The 23,070-nt window shown below is 44.8% G+C and overlaps 2 protein-coding genes across 2 annotated transcripts; both read right to left on the minus strand.

Moving 5' to 3' along the window:
• Nucleotides 1-178: 178 nt before the first annotated feature.
• clec14a (C-type lectin domain containing 14A) lies at nucleotides 179-4,607 on the minus strand. The gene is made up of 2 exons (XM_076107330.1): nucleotides 2,350-4,607; nucleotides 179-1,823 (listed from the first exon to the last, which is right to left on the minus strand). Exon 2 carries the CDS (start codon nucleotides 1,802-1,804, stop codon nucleotides 497-499), a length of 1,308 nt encoding a protein of 435 aa, XP_075963445.1. The 5' UTR covers nucleotides 1,805-1,823; nucleotides 2,350-4,607; the 3' UTR covers nucleotides 179-496.
• A 552-nt stretch (nucleotides 4,608-5,159) lies between these two features.
• sec23a (Sec23 homolog A, coat complex II component) lies at nucleotides 5,160-21,995 on the minus strand. The gene is made up of 20 exons (XM_076107356.1): nucleotides 21,861-21,995; nucleotides 20,125-20,384; nucleotides 19,963-20,020; nucleotides 19,796-19,882; nucleotides 19,482-19,718; nucleotides 19,072-19,148; nucleotides 16,846-16,990; nucleotides 16,604-16,762; nucleotides 16,292-16,407; nucleotides 16,057-16,180; nucleotides 15,893-15,973; nucleotides 15,589-15,678; nucleotides 8,169-8,275; nucleotides 7,857-8,010; nucleotides 7,701-7,778; nucleotides 7,023-7,184; nucleotides 6,612-6,698; nucleotides 6,292-6,447; nucleotides 6,085-6,150; nucleotides 5,160-5,994 (listed from the first exon to the last, which is right to left on the minus strand). The coding sequence occupies exons 2-20, from the start codon at nucleotides 20,343-20,345 to the stop codon at nucleotides 5,905-5,907; spliced, it is 2,295 nt and encodes a 764-aa protein (XP_075963471.1). The 5' UTR covers nucleotides 20,346-20,384; nucleotides 21,861-21,995; the 3' UTR covers nucleotides 5,160-5,904.
• Nucleotides 21,996-23,070: the final 1,075 nt, after the last annotated feature.

The following is a 23,070-nucleotide window of genomic DNA, read 5'->3' on the forward strand; positions in this document are numbered from 1 at the left end:
TATATATATATATATATATATATATATAGTGTTCATGACAACTTATATATTTACTATTAATTCAATGTGACAAGAATCTTCAGATGTCAATCATTTGTTTTTAACACATATATTTATTTCTTTATATTCTTTTAAATAGCAACAATGTTTATTGACCAAAAGGTAAAAACAAACTTTCCTTATTTTAATAATTTTAATAATTTCCTGTCAGATTACAGAAATACAACAGATTAATTAAATGTATTCACAGAAGTTTGTGTAAAAATGATAATTATTAAACAATGATAATTATTAAACAATGATTTTATTGATAACATTCTTATTCTCGTTACTTTGATTAAAGAGTCATCTCCTGTTACCAACTTTAAAAAATACGGTTTGACAAAAAAACAGCTGATGAACAAACTTTTTATATCTTCCTGGAAAGTTTGCATCACTTTTCAAAAACACGTTGAAGATGTCACTGCCCGGCACGACCAATCACAGCTCTCCTCTCTCACGCCGCCGTCTCATTGGCCGAATCCCCGCCGTCGTCGCTCCTCGTCTCCATCTTCTTCTTCTCGACACGTTTCCTCGATCGCCTCGTCAGGCAACATTTCACCGTCACTATGACGACAACCACCAGCAGCACCGCCGCCAGCACCGCCGCCGCGACCAGCACCGGCATCAGGACGCCGCCCGGCGCCGTGGTCGTCGTCTCCGCGCACGCCGGCGAGTTCTTGTCGTTCTCGTCGTCATCGGAGCAGAAGCACCGGAAGGAGCCGACTGTGTTGAGGCAGCTGAACCTGCAGAGGGCGCTGCTGCACTCGTCCACGTCCACGCAGGTTCCAGAGGCGTCTTTCCGGAAGCCGCTGTCACACAGCCGGCAGACGGTGGTGAAGTCGGCGGGGGAGTCGTCCAGCAGCCGCCACACGGCGGGGCGGCCCGAGCAACGAAGCTCCACCAGGTCCAGGTCCAGGGACCAGCACTGCACCTGCATCCTGCTGCTGTTCACAAAGCTGATGGAGCGAGCGCTGGTGATGAGGGGGTGCCAACAGGAATCCGAACCAGGATCAGGTCCCTGCAGTTCAGGTCCGGTTTCAGTTTCTAGGGAAGGAAGTCCAGGTTCAGGATTAGCTGCTTCGGGTTTTTGTGTTGCAGGTCTAGGTTCTGGTTTAGCCGGTGTAGCATGCTTTGGTGGTTTAGCTGCAGCTGGTTTTGGAGGTTCAGGTGCAGCGGGTTTTGGTGGTTCTGGTGAAGTTGGTTTTGGTGAAGTTGGTTTTGGAGGTTCAGGTGCAGCTGGTTTTGGTGGTTCAGGTGCAGCTGGTTTTGGTGGTCCAGTCTCTCTGTCTCTCAGCTTACATATGAACTGGTAGCTGCTCTTACAGCTGATGGGGATCAGACCCCACCTGGTCACCTGCGATCCGTCCCACTCCCCCTTCAGCGCCGCACAGCGGACCGTGGTGCAGGTGTGCCGCGGTTCCTCGGTCCAGCGGCTCACCTGCGAGTCCTCGCTGCCGTCCTTCGTCCACTTGAACCCTCTCAGGGGAAGTGTGGGGACCACACACTCGTTCTTGACCTTCCTCAGACCGACCCAGAAGGTGAAGTTCATCCAATGCGCCGGCATCGACTCTGAGACGATTCCGAGGACGTCCGCGACCTCCAGCTCCGTGGCGAGCGTGGTGAGGATGCCGGAGGAGCAGCTCTCGACCGCCAGGTCGAAGCTGACCAGTGATTGGTGGATGGTGTAGCGCGGTGGTGAGGAGGAGGACCAGGTGTTCCTGAGCAGGATCACAAGGTGAATCCAGCAGAACCAGGACTCCATCTTCTCTGATGACGTCAGTCTGTCACAATAGAGACACACCATCATCATCGTGTATCAACATATGAACATGTAATAAATGGTTTATAACACACTAATTTAACTGTAAGCAGGCAGGAAGATTTTATTTATATATTTATATATATTTATACATATAAATATACATAAATATATAAATGTTCCAAAGATGGACAACTTATAATAAAATATATATACACATATATATATATATACTGTATATATTATTACACAGTGTAAATCTCTTCAATCAGAGCTCAATATTTATGGTTGAACAGGATTCTAGTCTGAATCATTTCATTCATTTAAAGACAAACTGCTGACTGAATGATGCCGTTTTATTAATATTGCAGCTTATTCTGAACATCGATAAAGGTCAAATGAATTCACTGTCAGACATTTTTAAATAGGATCATAAAGAAAAGACTGTAAAGAGGACATGAGAGATGAGACATCCTAAAGGAGGAAGCTTCCCGTCTGACGGATCTTTATCACTTTGTGTTAATGTTCAAAATAAACCTTTTTCTTACCGTCTAATTCCTGCAGTTTATTCTCCTTTCTGAGAGTTTCTACTTCTCTTCTTCTAGTTTCTTCCACATATTTTCTCTTCTTTTCCTCGGCACTCCTTCAGGTTCCACAGTCTCTCGCTTACTTCTATATTGTGTTGTTCTCTCCCAGTTCCGACTGGTTTCTCCTCCACAGTAGCTCTGCTAACGAACTGACCGCCCCCCCTCCAGGACAGGAAGTGTGTTGTGTCTTGATATGGTGAGTTAGTTTCCTCCAGAGAAATGTTGCTGCTGTCGCTCACTCAAAGAAACCGCAGTCGAGATTATGACGTTTGTGCCAAATGTGAATCTGAAACTGATTATTTCACAGCTTTACCTGAGCAGAAATAATGAAAGGTCTGCTCTGTGGAGGTTAGGGTGGTCCTTGAGGGGTTAGAGTGGTTCTTCTTTAAGTTACACTGGTCCTTGAGGAGGTTAGATTGGTTCTTCTTTGGGTTAAAGTGTTCCTTGAGGTGGTTAGATTGGTTCTTCTTTGGGTTAAAGTGGTCCTTGAGGTGGTTAAAGTGTTCCTTGAGGGGTTAGATTGGTTCTTCTTTGGGTTACACTAGTCCTTGAGGTTAGATTGGTTCTTCTTTAGGTTAAAGTGTTCCTTGAGGGGTTAGATTGGTTCTTCTTTGGGTTAAAGTGGTCCTTGAGGTGGTTACAGTGGTCCTTGAGGAGGTCTTAGTGGTCCTTGAGGTGGTTAAAGTGTTCCTTGAGGGGTTAGATTGGTTCTTCTTTGGGTTAAAGTGGTCCTTGAGGTGGTTACAGTGGTCCTTGAGGAGGTCTTAGTGGTCCTTGAGGTGGTTAAAGTGTTCCTTGAGGGGTTAGATTGGTTCTTCTTTGGGTGACACTGGTCCTTGAGGTTAGATTAGTTCTTCTTGAGGTGGTTACAGTGGTCCTTGAGGTGGTTACATTGTTCCTTGAGGGGTTAGATTGGTTCTTCTTTAGGTTAAAGTGTTCATTGAGGTGGTTACAGTGGTCCTTGAGGAGGTCTTAGTGGTCCTTGAGGTGGTTACAGTGGTTCTTGAGGAGGTCTTAGTGGTCCTTGAGGTGGTTACATTGTTCATTGAGGAGGTCTTAGTGGTCCTTGAGGTGGTTACAGTAGTCCTTGAGGAGGTCTTAGTGGTCCTTGAGGTGGTTACAGTGGTTCTTGAGGAGGTCTTAGTGGTCATTGAGGTGGTTAAAGTGTTCCTTGAGGGGTTAGAGTGGTCCTTGAGGTGGTTAAAGTGTTCCTTGAGGGGTTAGATTGGTTCTTCTTTGGGTTACACTGGCCCTTGAGGAGGTTAGATTGGTTCTTCTTTAGGTTAAAGTGTTCCTTGAGGGGTTAGATTGGTTCTTTGGGTTACACTGGTCCTTGAGGTTAGATTGGTTCTTCTTTAGGTTAAAGTGGTCCTTGAGGTGGTTAAAGTGTTCCTTGAGGTGGTTCGATTTGTTGTTCTTTGGGGTAAAGTGGTCCTTGAGGTGGTTAAAGTGTTCCCTGAGGGGTTAGATTGGTTCTTCTTTGGGTTACACTGGTCCTTGAGGAGGTTAGATTGGTTCTTCTTTAGGTTAAAGTGTTCCTTGAGGGGTTAGATTGGTTCTTCTTTGGGTTAAAGTGGTCCTTGAGGTGGTTACAGTGGTCCTTGAGGAGGTCTTAGTGGTCCTTGAGGTGGTTAAAGTGTTCCTTGAGGGGTTAGACTGGTTCTTCTTTGGGTTAAAGTGGTCCTTGAGGTGGTTACAGTGGTCCTTGAGGAGGTCTTAGTGGTCCTTGAGGTGGTTAAAGTGTTCCTTGAGGGGTTAGATTGGTTCTTCTTTGGGTTACACTGGTCCTTGAGGTGGTTACATTGTTCCTTGAGGGGTTAGATTGGTTCTTCTTTAGGTTAAAGTCGTCCTTGAGGTGGTTACAGTGGTCCTTGAGGAGGTCTTAGTGGTCCTTGAGGTGGTTAAAGTGGTCCTTGAGGAGGTCTTAGTGGTCCTTGAGGTGGTTACAGTGTTCCTTGAGGAGGTCTTAGTGGTCCTTGAGGTGGTTAAAGTCGTCCTTGAGGGGTTTCAGAAGTTCTTGGAAAGGTTACTGGGGACTTGAGATCATAGAGGGTCTCTAGTGGTTCTTGAAAAGGCACCAGGGGTCCTTGAGGTCTTTCAGATGCGATTTGATTATTTTTTTGTCTGATCAAACGTATTTCTTCTTCGATTTCAGAAACATCTCAATTTGTTGTGTGAAACACTTTTGATCACACACACACACACAGTGGAGGGTCTGATTGTTGTCACGGCGACCCAGATGCTTCCTGCTTCCTTGAGGAAGTGTACGAAGAATGAGAGGAAGTGAGAGGTTATGAGGGCGGAGCTGTGACTAACGGACCCGTCATGGTAACGCTGCTGATAGCTACTCTCACACTGTGTGTGTGTGTGTGTGTGTGTGTGTGTGTGTGTGTGTGTGTGTGTGTGTGTGTGTGTGTGTGTGTGTGTGTGTGTGTGTGTGTGTGTGTGTGTGTGTGTGTCAACCCTTAACATCAGAGGCTTTTATTTTGAAAGTATTTGGGGGCAATCTGCTCCTGATTGGGCATTTTGTAAAACTCACTATGACATCATCTAAATGCACATATCGTCTACACTAGAGGTCTCTCAGTACACAGGACGTCTGCTCAGCTCGTTTCTCTAATAACTTTGATCTAGAATTATGAGTTCCTATTAAACAGCACCAGAACCACCAGAACCAGTAAGTAGTACCAGCAACATTTAGAAAACACACACAGAACTACTATAAGAGTCAAAGTATAGCGTGTCATTAAAAGGTCAAAGCACAGTATGAAGAAAGTGCTGATATGATTTTAATTATAAACATGAGAATACAGAACTGGATGAAAACATAAACTTTTAGTGTTCAACAGATTGAAAGAGAAACTCAGTCTTCAGTCGTCGACAGAGAGTGAGCAGATGAAGTTACTCTAGTGAAGAAACAGAACGATGGTAGAACCTAGAACCACAACTACAGCTGCTGTGTTGATGTTCTGATGATCAACACTAAATAATCTATGTTCTTTCTTTGCTTGATGATTTCCTTCTCACATCAGTCAGCATGAGAAAGAGAGCGGACCTCAGGGAGATAGAATCTTCTGACTTAAAACAGACTCACTTGAACTTTGTGCAACAGCCGGATTAAAGAGAGAGAAAGCAGCTGTGAGGTCTTTAAAGATCAGAATATTGTGTTTACGGTTCTCCAGGCAGCTTTTGGTTTCCAGAAGTTAACACAAACTAAAGGAAAGTGTTCCTCACTGCATTAAAAGTCTGCAGTTCTGCTCACAGACATCACTTCCTGCTGCTGTTTCACAATAAAAGCTTGACATAAGAAAATCAGATTGCTGTTTTTATTGTGAAGCAACATCGGATGTTTAACCTTCGTCACGACTGGTTCTCGTCGTTCAGAAGCTGCTGCTGATTGGCTGAGAAGAGGAGGCTGACTTGCTCTGCTGGCTTGTTAGTTGGCCATCATGGGAACAAATGCTAAATAACAGAATAAACCGTGCAGACAGGTGAGACAGCAGGTGAGGCAGCAGGTTAGGCAGCGCTAGAGACGGCCAGTTTCTTCAGGTGATCCATGAACACCTGCAGGCTGACGTCATCCGTCAGGATCGGAGCTCCAGACTCCTGCAGAGAACACAACACGTCTGTTAGCACAAGTCTGTTAGAGACACGGATCAACGCAACGTGTTGGTAAACTACAGGTGGAGGTCTCACCTGTCCCCAGGCGTACATGTTGTTGTGTGTCTGGGACGGGTTCACTTTGGAGAGCAGGAAGCGAGCCTGAAAAACATCATGATTATTTAACAATAATGTAGTATTATAATAACAATGTGTGCTATACATAGAGTACTATATGCACACAGCTAGTGAGGTATAGTACACATTTAGAGATGTAAACGTGTTACGTGTTAGCGCCCCCACCTGGCTGCCTCCGTGCTCCGTATCGATGTATCTGGGCATTGGGAAGCGAGTGTGAAGTAGCTCCTGAGCGTCGTCCACCGGAGCCTGAAGGAGGTGTCTGAAGTTCTCGTACTCAGACATTTCCTGATAACCAGCCTTCCTCCACTGAGCTACAGTCTGACAGACAGAGACCAGGGATTAGTTACAAGATTCCTCCACTGAGCTGGAGCCTGACAGGCAGAGACTAGGGATTGAATACCAGTTTTCTCCACTGAGGTAGAGCCTGGCAGACAGAAATCAGGGATTGAAATACTAGTTTTCTCTGTGTACTCTGTGTGTACCTCTCCGTGGTAGATGAGGATCTGGAAGAAGGTGTCCATCAGCAGGATCCGGTCCGGCAATATGCTGCTGCTGTCCAACAGAACCGGCTGAGACACACAAATTATGAATTAATCAAATCGTGAGATACTGAAATATTCACACCAGGCATCAACCGTCTGAAGAGTGAAGTAAAAGTTAAAATGTGTCAAAGCTGCATTCTCTCTAGTGTCCACCAGGGGGCGACTCCTCTGGTTGTATAGAAGTCTATGAGAAAATGACTCTACTTCTCTCTTGATTTATTACCTCAGTAAACATTGTAAACATGAGTTTATGGTCTCAATCTCTAGTTTCAAGTCTTCTTCAATACAGCATGATGTTCATTTAGTACATTATGGTCCATTTAGAGTCAAATATAAAAGGTGTATAAATACCTCAGGTGGTCCGCTGAAGGAATAAGCGTAGAGCACCGGTTGGATCATGATGAGAGCCTGAGTCAGGTCCTGTCTATTGAACTGATGTCTGTAATATGAACTCTCATCTGGACTGTTGTTGAACACTTGAAGGAACGGAGAGCGGCGAAGGTGGAACATGAACTGGAAAAACAACACACAGGTGACGATGGATAACCAGATCAGCGACGGTTAACCAGGTCATGGAGAGTTAACCACGTCATGGACAGTTAACAAAGTCAGCGACGGGTAACCAGGTCAGCGACAGTTAATCAGGTCATGGAGAGTTAACCAGGTCATGGAGAGTTAACCAGGTCATGGAGAGTTAACCAGGTCATGGTCAGTTAACCAGGTCATGGACAGTTAACCAGGTCATGGACAGTTAACCAGGTCATGGACAGTTAACCAGGTCATGGACAGTTAACCAGGTCATGGACAGTTAATCAGGTCATGGACAGTTAACAAAGTCAGCGACGGGTAACCAGGTCAGCGACAGTTAACCAGGTCATGGAGAGTTAACCACGTCATGGTCAGTTAACCAGGTCATGGAGAGTTAACAAAGTCAGCGACAGGTAACCGGGTCAGCGACAGTTATCCGGGTCATTATAATCACATCCATAGATGTAGAACAGGGACAGAGTATTATGGGATGTGGATCACCTGAGGGTAGAGGGAGAAGGTCTCAGAGAACCTGAAGGAGTTTGGATCATCTTTGTGGTAATCTCCAAACTTCTGACACTGGACAGAAACAGAACGATTCATTAATAATAATAATATTTATTATCTATTTATTATGCATCTTCATTTCTAACCCACCAGTCTGATGAGCTGTCTGTCTAACCATCGAAGGACATCAGGACCCTCCTCCGTCTCCGCCCGGTACACCGACAACCTCGCCATCAAGATGGCCGCCGCCTCCTGATCGAAGGACGCCGCGATGCTCTGAATCTGAGTCTGAGCGTCTGCCCAGCTGTTAGGGAGGAGGAGAAAGAGGAAGAGTGGGAGAGAGGATAAGTTTAAAGGAACATCCCAGTGTCCTAACTATCACCTCCATTGCAGACAGATATCCAGTCTGAATGGACTCTGTGTGTGTGTGGGTGTGTATCTCTGAGTGTGTGTGTATCTTACTTCCTGGCCGTGGTGGTGACTCTGATGCGTCTCTGTCCTGATGAGTGTTGGTACTGAGTGACAAACTGGATCGCTCCACGGCCGCCCTGGGGGATCGGAGCGTTGTGCTGCAACAACAAACAACAACAACTCTTTAACACCACGGATCAATAATCAATCCAGAACCTGATCTTTACATGAACTCTGACAGTGAGGAACCTTAAACTGGTCCTGAATCATTCTCACTTTAGACCTGATCCTGTATGTGATCTCATGAGCAGCAGGTTGTTGGTCATTACACACCTGTACACCTGTCATTACCTGTGAGACACGTGTGCACACACACACACACACACACACACAGGATATTGGATGTTCAGGTAGTGTTGACATTTGAGTCAGCAGATGACTGTGTGTGTGGGTGTGTCCTCTCAATGTCATCACAGCAGGTGACTGACAGGTGCACCACGGTAACGCTGCCTCTGGAGAGAGACACACACACACACACACACACACACACCTCCTGCAGTCTGTCCTTCAGACTCGGAGCCGATCTGAACTGATCCGAGCATCGAGTGGACATCAGAGACACATTCCTGCTGGACAGGAAGTGTGTCACGTGTCTCATCTCACCTGTGATGTAACCATTGATGTACTTCCTATCCCTTGAGTCCGTCTAAAGATGGCGGACGCTCTCGGGACGCTGTACGCCCCTCTGATGGTTCTGTCAGGCGTGGCCTCGATCTGTGGGAACTCCTGCTGGTACTCCTGCTGAACAAGGAGCTCCAGACACCCTGGGGCTCACGGTGAGCTTCTGCATCAGTGACTTGGCCTTGGGACTGTCCACCATCCCGCTGGGGGTCTACAACAGCCTGACCCGGCCCTCCTGTTACTCCAGCGAGGGCGCCTTCTGTCAGGGCAGTGGCTTCCTCCTACTGCAGACCTCCTCGGTCCACTCGCCGGCATGGGCCACCGTGGACAAGTTCACAGAGATCTGCGATTGTGATGGTCTCAACCTCAGGTGAGTTTCTGCTGCGCCGTGATTGGTCACAGACACGACCGACCAGGTTTTAATTAATCGAACTCTCACAGAGTGTCTGACTATCGGCATACGTCATTTATATACCAGGTTATGAGTTTGTTTTCAGTAGTCCCCAGACCTCTGCAACTAGTCCCCAGACCTCTGCAGCTAGTCCCCCAACCACTGCAACTAGTCCCCAGACCACTGCAACTAGTCCCCAGACCTCTGCAACTAGTCCCCCGACCACTGCAACTAGTCCCCAGACCTCTGCAACTAGTCCCCAGACCTCTGCAACTAGTCCCCAGACCACTGCAACTAGTCCCCCGACCTCTGTAACTAGTTCCCAGACCTCTGCAACTAGTCCCCCGACCTCTGTAACTAGTTCCCAGACCTCTGAAAGTGGACTGTCAGAGGATGGAGGACTTCCAATCAGAACCTTGGAATTTCTAAAAATCCTGGTCACGATCCTGTTTATATTCACGGAGTTAGAGCTGTTGAAATGTACAAAATATTTAATTTATAACATGAGATATTAGAATACAGTAAGTGCACCACCCTAACCTAAACCCTGCATGTTGTTTAAAAGGGACAAGTTATTTATTTATAGCTTTTATTTGGATCTTCATATGAATCCCAGTTTGTATTTTAGTATCAACAGTAACCCGATAGCTCTCTAATGTGATTGTAAAAGAGTAGTTAAAGTACACTTTAATGTAATCTGTCTGGACTATGAGACTATAAACATTGTGGACAGAGCGTGGACTCATAAAACACAAACAGTCGTCACATGTTGCCATGGGAACACGATGTCTGAGGTAAACCTGGAGAGTCTTGAGGATCAGCTCCTGTGTTTACCTTCATGACTCACTGTCATTATTTTCATTATGGTGACACACAGTGAGTCAAAGGTCACCACAGCAGCCTGGAAACACATGAACCTTAAACCATATAAACTAGGTTTATGGTCTGACCATACGTTTAAATTATTACTACAATACCCATGAGCCTCAGCTGCCGTTCTAGAGCAGATGTAGACCTCTCCAACTAGTCCTCTCCAACTAGTGCTCAGACCAGAGGTAGCCAACACGGTGCCTGCGGGAACCTGGTCGCCGGCAGGGACCACGTGAGTCGCCCGCAAGGCATGTTCTAAAAATAGCACTAGTCACCATGGAGTTCCGTCTAAAAATTGCAGTTGTTAGTTTTGAATCAAAAACGCTTTAATGAGGATTTTAAAATGACAATATTTCTTGTTATAAGAGAGTTGGGGGACCGGAGGCGCACGGCGGACAGCCAGGACGAGTCCGCCGCACCGCACTGGGTTTTCAGGTTCCGAATGGCGGGCACTTCCCGTTGGCGCCGGACACACGCCGCAGGTGCACCCCGTCGTCAGGTCCGTCAGTCCTCGGAACAGGCCGCGGGGCAACAACTCGTAGGTGGCGGGGGTAAAGGCGAGGCAACGTAATCCGACCGAAAAGGCCCAGACTAGAGGTTTGAACGCGGGCGCCTGGAGGGTTGGATCCCCCCCTCGGCTATAGACGAGACTGGTTACTAGTTTCTTGATGGAGAAAAAGGTACCATTAGAAAAGCTGGTGTCGGTGACAACAGACGGGGCTCCCGCCATGACGGGCCGGCATGCAGGCTTCATTGCGCAATGCAAAGGTGACCCAGACTTCCCAAAATGTCTACATTACCACTGGATCATTCACCAGCAGGCGCTGTGTGCAAAAGTAACCGGCTTTGATCATGTGATGACTCCTGTCGTGAAGATCATAAATGGCATCTGCTCCAAAGCCAAACAACACAGGATATTCATAACTGATGATTTGTATAAACATGGGACAGAGTTGATTTGTTGATCATGATTTGTTCAAAAATGTTCAGAGATGTGATACCTCTGACTTTCAAATGTTGAAACAGAATAACAGAAATAAATGTTGCATGTTTACATATATCTGTGTTTTCCTACCATCATGTTGTGGAAATCATTGTTAATAATTATTGTGAGGAATAATTAACATTGACATGTGATCAGACAGTCTCTTCACATATATTATTATGAAAGGTGATCTGTGCACCTTTGTTATTCAGGAAGTTTGTATCAAACAAGTAGCCCTTCGTACTACTCAGTACCGTTGAAGTAGCTCTCAGTTTCAAAAAGGTTGGTGACCCCTGTCTTGGACCATTGCAACTAGTCCCCAGACCTCTACAGCTAGTCCCCAGACCTCTGAAACTAGTCCCCAGGGGGTTCCGGTGACGTCATCGCCCTGAATGGCAGCCTAAAGCGATAGCTCCTCTGGGAAAATAACTACTACGCCCTGATAAACAATCAAATATTACATTTTTCGAGAATATTTCAGCTGGTAAGTGGGGCAACAATGGGGAAAAAAGGACACAAACAAAAAAGCACGATTGGAGAGCCCGTAAATGAAGAAAACACAAAGAACAGCTCACAGACACATGCACAAGATGGCGGAGCTAATGCTAACTCTCAGCCAGATGACACGGCAAGTTTAACGAAAGTTCTGGAAGAAATACGGGACTTTCGCAAAGACACAAAACATCAGCTAAATGATATTTCCTCCGAGCTGGCCAACGTCAACCAAAAAATAGGAGAGGCAGAGACACGGATCGAAAATGAGGAAGATCGAGTTCAAAACTTGGAACAGGTGCTCGGCAAGATGATAAAAGTGATCAACAGGAAAACAAATTACTCGACCAAGACAGGAGATCACATCGGGAGAATTTAAGGATTTATAATGTTCCTGAAGGAACGGAGGGGTCGTCTATGGTGGAGTTTGTGGAAAAGTTAATGGGTGACACGCTGGAGATCCCCCCCCCCCCCCCAACTACAGACCTTGGTATTGAGAGGGCGCACCGGGCGCTCGCCCCCAAACCTACCGGGGACAGAGAAGACAAGCCACGGTCAATAATAATCAGATTCCACCGATACAAAATCAAAGAAGAGATTCTGCGCGAGGCCTGGGGAAAGAAAAGAGTGCTTCTGAACGAGAGACTAATATATTTCGACCAAGATTATCCACCAACGGTTCTGCAGAATCGTAAGAAATACTCTGAAGCAAAGCGAGCGTTAAAGCAGAGACAGATCCGCTTCCAGACTCCGTACCCGGCTAAACTGAGAGTGTTTTACGAAGACGGGACGCGGCTGGACCAGTCGGCGGAAGAGGCGACTGCAGATATGAAAGACAGAGGATTGCCTGTCAGCGTGATCACACCGAGGGAGAGCCTGGCTGAGCAACTGTCCCGCTCCTCCTGGGAAGCAGTGAGAGGACGGACACAGCAGGGGACAAGAGAAGAGCGAGACAAGAGTATCCAGGAGAGACTGAGGGCATTCAGAAGACAGCCCTCACCTCCCCCAGAAGAGCCATACATTCTGACTAACCTCACAAATGTTGGTAAACTGAATAGAATCTAAAACTGACGGTGCTTCTCAATCTGAGGGATGCATATTGAACATGTTCTATTATTTTATGTGATCTTTATTGACATACACTCCTTTTTCCCATTTGAATGAGAATATAAACATGGGAGGAATACAAAGGGGTTCTTTTCCCTCGTGCAATGGACACTGGACGCTGCAGTGGGCCCTCGACCCACAGTCAGGAGAGGCTGAGCCTCACAGCTAGAGGTTCTCTCCAGCTCAACCCAGGGTCATCTAGTTGAGACCCCAACCTTGGAATCACATTTTTTGTTCCTGTTTTTTCATGTATGTTTCTTTGTTCTTGTTCAGGGAGTAGATCAATTAAGGTCCGTTTTGATAAGTTCGTTTATACAATGACAGACACACACATGGTGAGTGACAAAGTAAAACTTATTTCTTTTAATGTCAATGGACTTTTGAATCCAATTAAGCGCAGTAAAATATTATCTAAGATGAAGAAAGAACAAGCACATGTGGCATATTTACAGGAAACCCATCTAAATGACACAGAGCACGAAAACCTAAAGAGAATGGGCGTAGATGCTGAAAAGGCGTTTGACTCTGTTAACTGGACTTTTCTTTATAGAGTGCTGCACAGATTTGGTCTACAAGACACAATTATTAAAACTATTCAGGCATTATATGACAATCCCACCGCCAGGATTAAAATCAACGCATATTTATCAAACCGTTTCAATCTAGAAAAGGTACAAGACAGGGCTGTGTGTGGTCACCACTACTCTTCGCATTATATTTGGAGCCGCTAGCTCAATACATCAGACAAAATGAAGATATTAGAGGAATTACTATTAAAGGGACGGAACACAAATTGTCCTGCTACGCAGATGACATTTTGGTCTACCTGGGGCAACCAACATACTCTTTACCTAAACTGATGCAGTCATTTGAACAGTATGGCAAACTATCAGGGTACAAGATTAACGTGGACAAAACCCAGTTACTCTCATAGAACCATAGCCCACCAAGAGAAACTGAACATAACTACCCCTTTGCATGGCAAACAACATCCTTCAAATATCTGGGCATCAATATTACAAAAGATCTTACAAAACTTGCAGACTATAACTATGATCCACTAATAAGAAACATGAAGGAAGACATAGCGAGATGGAACAGAACTCCTTTCCTAAGTTTCACGGAAAGGATTGAATCCATTAAAATGAATATACTGCCCAGACTACTGTCTCTATTTCAAACTCTACCAATAGAGATTAACCAAAACCAATTTAATGAATGGGACAAGATGTTATCTAGATATATTTGGACAGGTAAAAGACCCAGGGTCCGTCTCAAAACCTTACAACCACCTAAAGAACAGGGGGGATGGGGCCTACCTTCTCTTAGAGATTACTATCTAGCAGCACAGATGAGAGCGGTGATAGGCTGGTGCAACCCATCGTATAAGGCTCAATGGAAAAACATTGAAGAGAAAATAACTTCCACCCCCATACAGGCAATCCTACTGATAACAATCTACAAAGTCACATAAACACTACTGATACATGGCTGAAGTATGGAAAACCATTATAAGAGAACACAAACTAGAGGGAGATATGGTAACACTTAAATGGTGTGCATATGATTCTGACTTCACACCAAATAAATGTGATGCTAGATTTAGGGATTGGACAGCTACAGGAATAAGAGCCATATGCAACATAATGAAAGGAGGCACACTGCTACGTTTTGAAACTGTAAAAGAGAAACACTCACTAGAGAAACAGGACTTCTAGCGATACTTGCAGATGCGACATTATGTGAATACGAAGACGAGAAACATGACTAAGAGTACACACCTGATAGAACTGTTTAGAAAAGCTTATAACTCAGATATAGGGAGTAAAATCATCTCATGTATATATAAATGTCTGTTGAACTTTAAAACACATTCAACCTCCTATATTAAAACTAAATGGGAGCAGGAGGGAGGAATAACTATGTCTGAGGAAGGATGAACAGTAACTCAATGGAAGTGGACCAGCTCTAAGACATGCAGAGAGTTTGGTTGGAAAAATGTAATAAGGTATTTTATTACACCCTCTCAGAAATGCCACTATGACAGTAACCCTCCTGTTTGCTGGAGAGGATGTGGAAACCAAAATGCAAACCATCACCATATGTTCTGGGATTGCCCTGTTATCACAGACTATTGGAGAGGGACACACACTGCCCTACAAAACATTTTTGAAGGTGAAATACCTCTAGAAAGTAGGACCATGTATCTTGGATATTTACCTAAAACACTGTCAAAAAGAGACAAATATTTAATAAATGTACTTCTGGTGGCCAGCAAAAAGACTATTACCAGGAAATGGTTGTCACAAGAGAGTCCCGCTCTGAACACATGGATGGACATTACAATGGACATTTACAAAATGGAGAAGATAACAGCATCTGTCAACTACAAACTGGAACAATTTTTGTCGTATTGGGAAAAATGGGTTACATACGGGACACCCCATAGACCTGATTTTATTTTCATAAATCAATGAATGTACCATAGATAACAGATCACTCCCTAGCTTTGTGGTTTCGGTTTTGTTTTTTTTCTGTGTTTTTTCCTTGTTCTATATGTGTATAACAAACATGAGCATCATCTGAAAATCTTCACATGCAATGTACATTGTCTGAAAGACAATTGTAAATGCCTAATTGATGCCTAATATCAATAAAAAAAGAATTAAAAAAAATAAACTAGTCCCCACACCTCTGCAACTAGTCCCCACACCTCTGCAACTAGTCCCCACACCTCTGCAACTAGTCCCCACACCTCTGCAACTCGTCCCCACACCTCTGCAACTCGTCCCCACACCTCTGCAACTCGTCCCCAGAACTCTGCAACTAGTCCCCAGAACTCTGAGCAGGTGCTTTTGTTTTGTTGATGGGACCTGCTCTGTGATGAATGGTGTAAATCAATCCCAGCAGTGACCATCTAAAGGTCAGAGGTCAGGTATTCGTACCTGGTTGACCACCTCGAAGTAAAGAGCCAGCGTGGTGCTCGGATCCAGACCGCAGATCTTCCACTGACACGTTCCTCCTGTTCCAATCTCCTGTAACACACACACACACACACACACACACACACACACACACACACACACACACACACACACACACACACACACACACACACACACACACACACACACACACACACACACACACACACACACACACACACACACACACACACACACACACACACACAGTAAGTACACAGTACTGTGTACTACAGTATAATACTGTATAATTACGGTTACATACGTTCTCAGAGACACAGGGCCCTTTAGCGTTCAGGGACACACAAGGGCCGATCGCTCCAGATACTTTGATCTCTCTGGATGTCTGAAACAAAAGATCAGTGATGTATTGATTATTTATTCTCATTGATTCTGAGTCAGACCAGCTGAGTCAGCAGTATTTCATACCTTAACCTCCAGCGTGGCAGCGAAGGCCATCTTGAAGGATCCCTGGACGTCTTTGGTGAAAACTCTCTGAAAGGTTTGTTTGAACAGAGACGTGTTGAAGGAGTCGGCCATCACCATGTAACCTCTGGAGAGACAGAGTGTCAACTTACACAGATAATGTCACTTTGATGGTCATTAATTAATCATTTCTCTCTTCAAAATGGGGTTAGGTGTAGGTGTGTGTGTGTGTGTGTACCCAGTGTAGTTGGCACAGCACTTCATCTCCAGAAGTCCGGTCTGATCGAGAGCACAGGCGTAGATGTCGATGATGTGACCGTTAGTGGACGCTCTGTTAGCTAAAGACTCATAGTGCTACAAGACACACACACACACACACACACACACACACACACACACACACACACACACACACACACACACACACACACACACACACACACACACACACACACACACACACACACACACACACACGACGTCAACATGTGACCTCAGGTGATCCTCTGACCTCATGAACCAGCCCTACTACCACAGATGAAACACTCACCTTGGTGGCTTTCTTCATGAACTTGGCGTTGTCCTTCTCCAGGTCATGCCAGGACCTGATGGGGGTCTTCAGTTCGTCCCCCACCACCATGCCGGGGCCCTGCGTTGCCGGGCCACCGATGAACGTCATGATCCGAGCGCCCGTGTTGGGGAAGGTGCACTGCGGGGAAAAAACACAGATTCTGAGTGACATGATGCCAAAACATCTCAGCGCTGTTGAAGAAGGCCAGCGGCCCGTCTCACCTCCAGCAAGCCGACTGCGATGGACATGGCAACGCCCAGCGAGCGCAGAGGTCTCTTTCCCTGAGTGACGGGCCAGGGGTCCCGCTGCAGCTCCCCCAACAGGTCTGTCAGGTTCATGTCGATCTTCTGCACTGGCTGCAGGAACCTGAAGGAAGAAACCACAACATATTCTCTATACGTTGTTGTTGTTGCCTGCTGGTTCAGGTTTATAGTTAGAGCTGGCTCAGGTTTATAGTTAGAGCTGGCTCAGGTTTATAGTTAGGGCTGGTTCATGTTTATAGTTAGGGCTGGCTCAGGTTAATAGTTAGACCGTGTTCAGGTTTATAGTTAGACCGTGTTCAGGTTTATAGTTAGGGCTGGTTCAGGTTTATAGTTAGGGCTGGTTCATGTTTATAGTTAGGGCTGGTTCAGGTTTATAGTTAGACCTGGTATATATATATATATATATATATATATATATATATATATATATATATATATATATATATATATATATATATATATATATATATATATATATATATATATATATATATATATATATATATAGACAGTGGGGCAAAAAAGTATTTAGTCAGCCACCAATTGTGCAAGTTCTCCCACTTAAAAAGATGAGAGATGCCTGTAATTTTCATCATAGGTACACTTCAACTATGAGAGACAGAATGGGGGGAAAGAATCCAGGAAATCACATTGTAGGATTTTTAATGAATTAATTGGTAAATTCCTCGGTAAAATAAGTATTTGGTCACCTACAAACAAGCAAGATTTCCGGCTCTCACAGACCTGTAACTTCTTCTTTAAGAGGCTCCTCTGTCCTCCACACGTTACCTGTATTAATGGCACCTGTTTGAACTCGTTATCAGTATAAAAGACACCTGTCCACAACCTCAAACAGTCACACTCCAAACTCCACTATGGCCAAGACCAAAGAGCTGTCAAAGGACACCAGAAACAAAATTGTAGACCTGCACCAGGCTGGGAAGACTGAATCTGCAATAGGTAAGCAGCTTGGTGTGAAGAAATCAACTGTGGGAGCAATTATTAGAAAATGGAAGACATACAAGACCACTGATAGTCTCCCTCGATCTGGGGCTCCACGCAAGATCTCACCCCGTGGGGTCAAAATGATCACAAGAACGGTGAACAAAAATCCCAGAACCACACGGGGGGACCTAGTGAATGACCTGCAGAGAGCTGGGACCAAAGTAACAAAGGCTACCATCAGTAACACACTACGCCGCCAGGGACTCAAATCCTGCAGTGCCAGACGTGTCCCCCTGTTTAAGCCAGTACATGTCCAGGCCCGTCTGAAGTTTGCTAGAGAGCATTTGGATGATCCAGAAGAGGATTGGGAGAATGTCATATGGTCAGATGAAACCAAAATAGAACTTTTTGGTAAAAACTCAACTCGTCGTGTTTGGAGGAGAAAGAATGCCGAGTTGCATCCAAAGAACACCATACCTACTGTGAAGCATGGGGGTGGAAACATCATGCTTTGGGGCTGTTTTTCTGCAAGGGGACCAGGACGACTGATCCGTGTAAAGGAAAGAATGAATGGGGCCATGTATCGTGAGATTTTGAGTGGAAACCTCCTTCCATCAGCAAGGGCATTGAAGATGAAACGTGGCTGGGTCTTTCAGCATGACAATGATCCCAAACACACCGCCCGGGCAACGAAGGAGTGGCTTCGTAAGAAGCATTTCAAGGTCCTGGAGTGGCCTAGCCAGTCTCCAGATCTCAACCCCATAGAAAATCTGTGGAGGGAGTTGAAAGTCCGTGTTGCCCAGCAACAGCCCCAAAACATCACTGCTCTAGAGGAGATCTGCATGGAGGAATGGGCCAAAATACCAGCAACAGTGTGTGAAAAGCTTGTGAAGACTTACAGAAAACGTTTGACCTCTGTCATTGCCAACAAAGGGTATATAACAAAGTATTGAGATGAACTTTTGTTATTGACCAAATACTTATTTTCCACCATAATTTGCAAATAAATTCTTTAAAAATCAGAAAATGTGATTTTCTGGATTTGTTTTTTCTCATTTTGTCTCTCATAGTTGAAGTATACCTATGATGAAAATTACAGGCCTCTCATCTTTTTAAGTGGGAGAACTTGCACAATTGGTGGCTGACTAAATACTTTTTTGCCCCACTGTATATATATATATATATATATATACATATATATATATATATATATATATATAGCATAGTGTGTGTGTTTACCTGTTGGACAAAGGTGGTTGGGCTGGTTGAGGTCCTCGTCCCTGAGTGGCTGAAGGTTTGGTCAGACCCAGCATCTCCTGCAAACGCAGAGTTGGTTAGAACTGGGGGGGCTAGCAAGGCTCGGGGGGGTCGATTATAGAGTTGGATAAGCTCCAGTTAGTGCTTGGGTTAGTTAGGTACCTGTAGCTGGGTTAGTTAGGTACCCGTAGCTGGGTTAGTTAGGTACCCGTAGCTGGGTTAGTTAGGTACCCGTAGCTGGGTTAGTTAGGTACCCGTAGCTGGGTTAGGTAGGTACCCGTAGCTGGGTTAGGTAGGTACCCGTAGCTGGGTTAATTAGGTACCTGTAGCTGGGTTAGTTAGGTACCCGTAGCTGGGTTAGTTAGGTACCAGTAGCTGGGTTAATTAGATACCTGTAGCTGCTTGGCGTTCAGGTCCTTGGTCCCCCTGAAGACATAGCTCTTGGAGATCCCCTCACAGCCAAGCTCGTGAACCTGAACCATGCGGCCAAAGGTGATGAGTCCCACCAGTGCGGTGGGAGGCAGCAGAGACAGGGACATCTGCAGAGACTCCTTCAGAGCCTGCAGGTCCTCGTCCTCCATACAAGTGTCCACCACATACAGGAACACCAGCGGCATCTGAGGACCCCGCTGAGGACAGAGACCACATCGGGTTATACATCTGACAATATGGTCTCTCTGTCTGTCTGTCTGTCTCTTTGTCTCACCTGGACCACATACTCAATGGTGGAGAACTGAGGCAGCAGCTCCGCCGGTTGGTTCACCTCAGAGATTCCAGCGTAAGACGGAGGAAACTGAAACACAACAAGAGTCACAGTCAGAGTTCTAGTCTTCTGTCGTTGTGAGGGACTAAATATTGGTGTTTCTACTGTACCTGGTTCCTCTGGTAGCAGAAGTTACAGGCCCAGAGTTTGGCTCTGTAGTCCACCTGACTGAAACACACAGAGAGATGGATGTTAGACCCCCATCACTGACCCCAGACCCCCATCACTGACCCCAGACTAAAATCATTGACCCCAGACCCCCCATCACGTACCACAGCGGGTTGAGCACGGCGCGACAGGTGGCCCGGCTGCAGAGGACCGGTTCGTACTGGATCGGCGGCAGGTCTGGCCGTTCCCTGAGGGGGGTGAACAGAGACGAGACCGGGACCACCATCCGGGTCGCCTCCAGCCGGCTGGAGGGCCAGACGTTCCAGCTGAACCGAACGCCGTCGCGCTCCTCGTTCTGAGTGATGTACTCTGGGAAGGTCGACATGGCAACGCAGGAAGACAGGAGGGGTCGGACAGGTAAAAGCTGTGATGGGGGGGACAATACCAGTAATACTGTTTACTATACTGTAATACTACTAAGTACACCGCAGCAATACTAGCTACACCGCAGTAATACTAACTACACAGCGGTAATACCAGCTACACCGCAGTAATACCAACTACACCGCAGTAATACCAGCTACACCGCGGTAATACCAGCTACACCGCGGTAATACCAGCTACACCGCGGTAATACCAACTACACCGCGGTAATACCAACTACACCGCGGTAATACCAACTACACCGCGGTAATACCAACTACACCGCGGTACTACCAACTACACCGCAGTAATACCAACTACACCGCAGTACTATCAACTAAACCGCAGTACTACTAAGTACACCGCAGTAATACTAACTACACCGCAGTAATACCAACAACACCGCAGTAATACTAACTGTACTGTAGTAATACTAACTGTACTGCAGTAATACTAGCTGTACTGCAGTAATACTAACTGTACTGTAGTAATACTAACTGTACTGCAGTAATACTAACTACACCGCAGTAATACCAACAACACCGCAGTAATACTAACTGTACTGTAGTAATACTAACTGTACTGTAGTAATACTAGCTGTACTGTAGTAATACTAGCTGTACTGTAGTAATACTAACTGTACTGTAGTAATACTAACTGTACTGCAGTAATACTAACTACACCGCAGTAATACCAACAACACCGCAGTAATACTAACTGTACTGTAGTAATACTAACTGTACTGCAGTAATACTAACTGTACTGTAGTAATACTAACTGTACTGCAGTAATACTAACTGTACTGTAGTAATACTAACTGTACTGTAGTAATACTAGCTGTACTGTAGTAATACTAACTACACCGCAGTAATACCAACAACACCGCAGTAATACTAACTGTACTGTAGTAATACTAGCTGTACTTCAGTACTGAGCCTCTAGCTCCACCTTCAGGTCACCTGATGTAAAATGTTTAAGTCACCAAATCACAAAATGTTAAATTGTTCTGACTCAAACTCAGCTGAGAGAAGTCATCAATAAATAAATGATCAATAAATAAATGATCAATAAATAAATCACCAATAAATAAATCACCAATAAATAAATCACCAATAAATAAATCACCAATAAATAAATGATCAATAAATAAATCATTAATAAAAAAAATCATCAATAAATAAATCACCAATAAATAAATCATCAATAAATAAATCATTAATAAATAAATCCTAAATATTGATCTCAGTACAAAGTGAAACACTTTGACATGAAGACGAGTAGAAGTACAACAAAGCAGAAAATAGACAGTAAAAGTACAAATACTTTAAGTACACAACTGCAGTGAATCAGTTAGTGTAGTTTGTTACCACTGAAATAAAAGAGATGAGAAGAATGAGGTAATCAATGAGAGGAACGTCACTAACATCGATACTTAGAGCTAACAGCTAACAGCTAACACACTGAAAGGTAAACAGACCGCGTCACTAGCAGGCGGACACACAGGTGACCTGGTCCAGGTGAGGTTGGAGGTCCGTCGGGTACAGGTGAGTCTCAGGTGAGTCTCAGTCTGAGAGTGAACCTCTGCTGCTCCTCTCTGCTGACAACGAAGCAAAACAACATGGCGGCGACACGTCAAGACGAGAGAAGATGAAACACGAGGTCTCACTCTGAGCAACATTCAGGAAACAGCATTCCTCAACACTACAGTGACCACGTGGCAGCTGTTCGGTCTTGATGTACAATTATGTGTATTTATTTTATACTTCGTACTCTTGCTGACTCTTTCCTCACAAGATGAGAAGGGATTTCATATAATCTATTTACTCGTTTTTAATCAAAACAGCTTCAATAGTATCAAATATTTGATGAATAAATAAATAAATATTCTGATTTCATGTTTTAATGTTCCATCTTTAACCCTTAATGTTTCTGAGTTAATTTAATATGACAGGCTCAACACAATGAGCCGTCATCTTTGTTTACCTTTTTTTTTTACGTCTCCATGCGTCCACTGGTTACCCCGTGTTTAATGTCATATTCCAATGAATTGTGGGTAATTCCCTTAGGCTAAGACTGCATCTAATGGTGACTTATGGAAAGGGTTCATAAAGGAAACAAAATGTCTGAGAGACTCAAACACTCGATGTGACAGAGAACTAAACCCTCTCGGAGGGTGATCGGGATCGGACCTTTACACCGTTCTCGTGGACGTAGTCATCGTGACGTCACTGCCAGTTTGAAGCCTCGAGTTGGTCGCCATCTTGGTTTCTGCAACCAGTGACGATTAGTGACCATGTTTGGACTATTAATATATTATATATTATATAGATCTAATAATCTAATCAAATAGTTCACAGGATATTCAACCTTTGATCCTTCAGGGTTTTTTATCTAAAGGTAATAAAGTAGTTTATGAATATGAGACATGAGTTTACAGATAATAAAACTCAGTTTATGTACTACTAACCTCACTGCAGTAGTACTAACTTCATATGAGATAACAGTTCATTGAGTTTAGTCGCCTCACTCGTCGTAGTCTTGTTTCTTCTCACTTCATTTCGTTCTCTGGTGTTTCATAGAATTCATTTAACAAACGATCGTCTCTGAGCTCCGATCACGGATCAATAAAGCTTCAGAGGTCCCAGTGAAGTGGTCCACGTCCAGTGTCAGAGTGAGACATTGTCTCC

The sequence above is a fragment of the Anarhichas minor genome, unplaced genomic scaffold (assembly GCF_050575085.1).
Source record: "Anarhichas minor isolate MPS153535 unplaced genomic scaffold, ASM5057508v1 ptg000038l, whole genome shotgun sequence".
In the NCBI taxonomy this organism is placed as follows: domain Eukaryota; kingdom Metazoa; phylum Chordata; class Actinopteri; order Perciformes; family Anarhichadidae; genus Anarhichas; species Anarhichas minor.

Coding starts and splice junctions, on each gene's coding strand:
- clec14a (XM_076107330.1), bottom strand. CDS start 1,804: ATGGAGTCCTGGTTCTGCTGGATTCACCTTGTGATCCTGCTCAGGAAC.
- sec23a (XM_076107356.1), bottom strand. CDS start 20,345: ATGTCGACCTTCCCAGAGTACATCACTCAGAACGAGGAGCGCGACGGC. Junction 15,679..15,892: donor GGCCCTGTGTCTCTGAGAAC/GTATGTAACCGT, acceptor TGTGTGTTACAG/GAGATTGGAACAGGAGGAAC. Junction 7,185..7,700: donor CCTTCTCCCTCTACCCTCAG/GTGATCCACATC, acceptor TTGTTTTTCCAG/TTCATGTTCCACCTTCGCCG.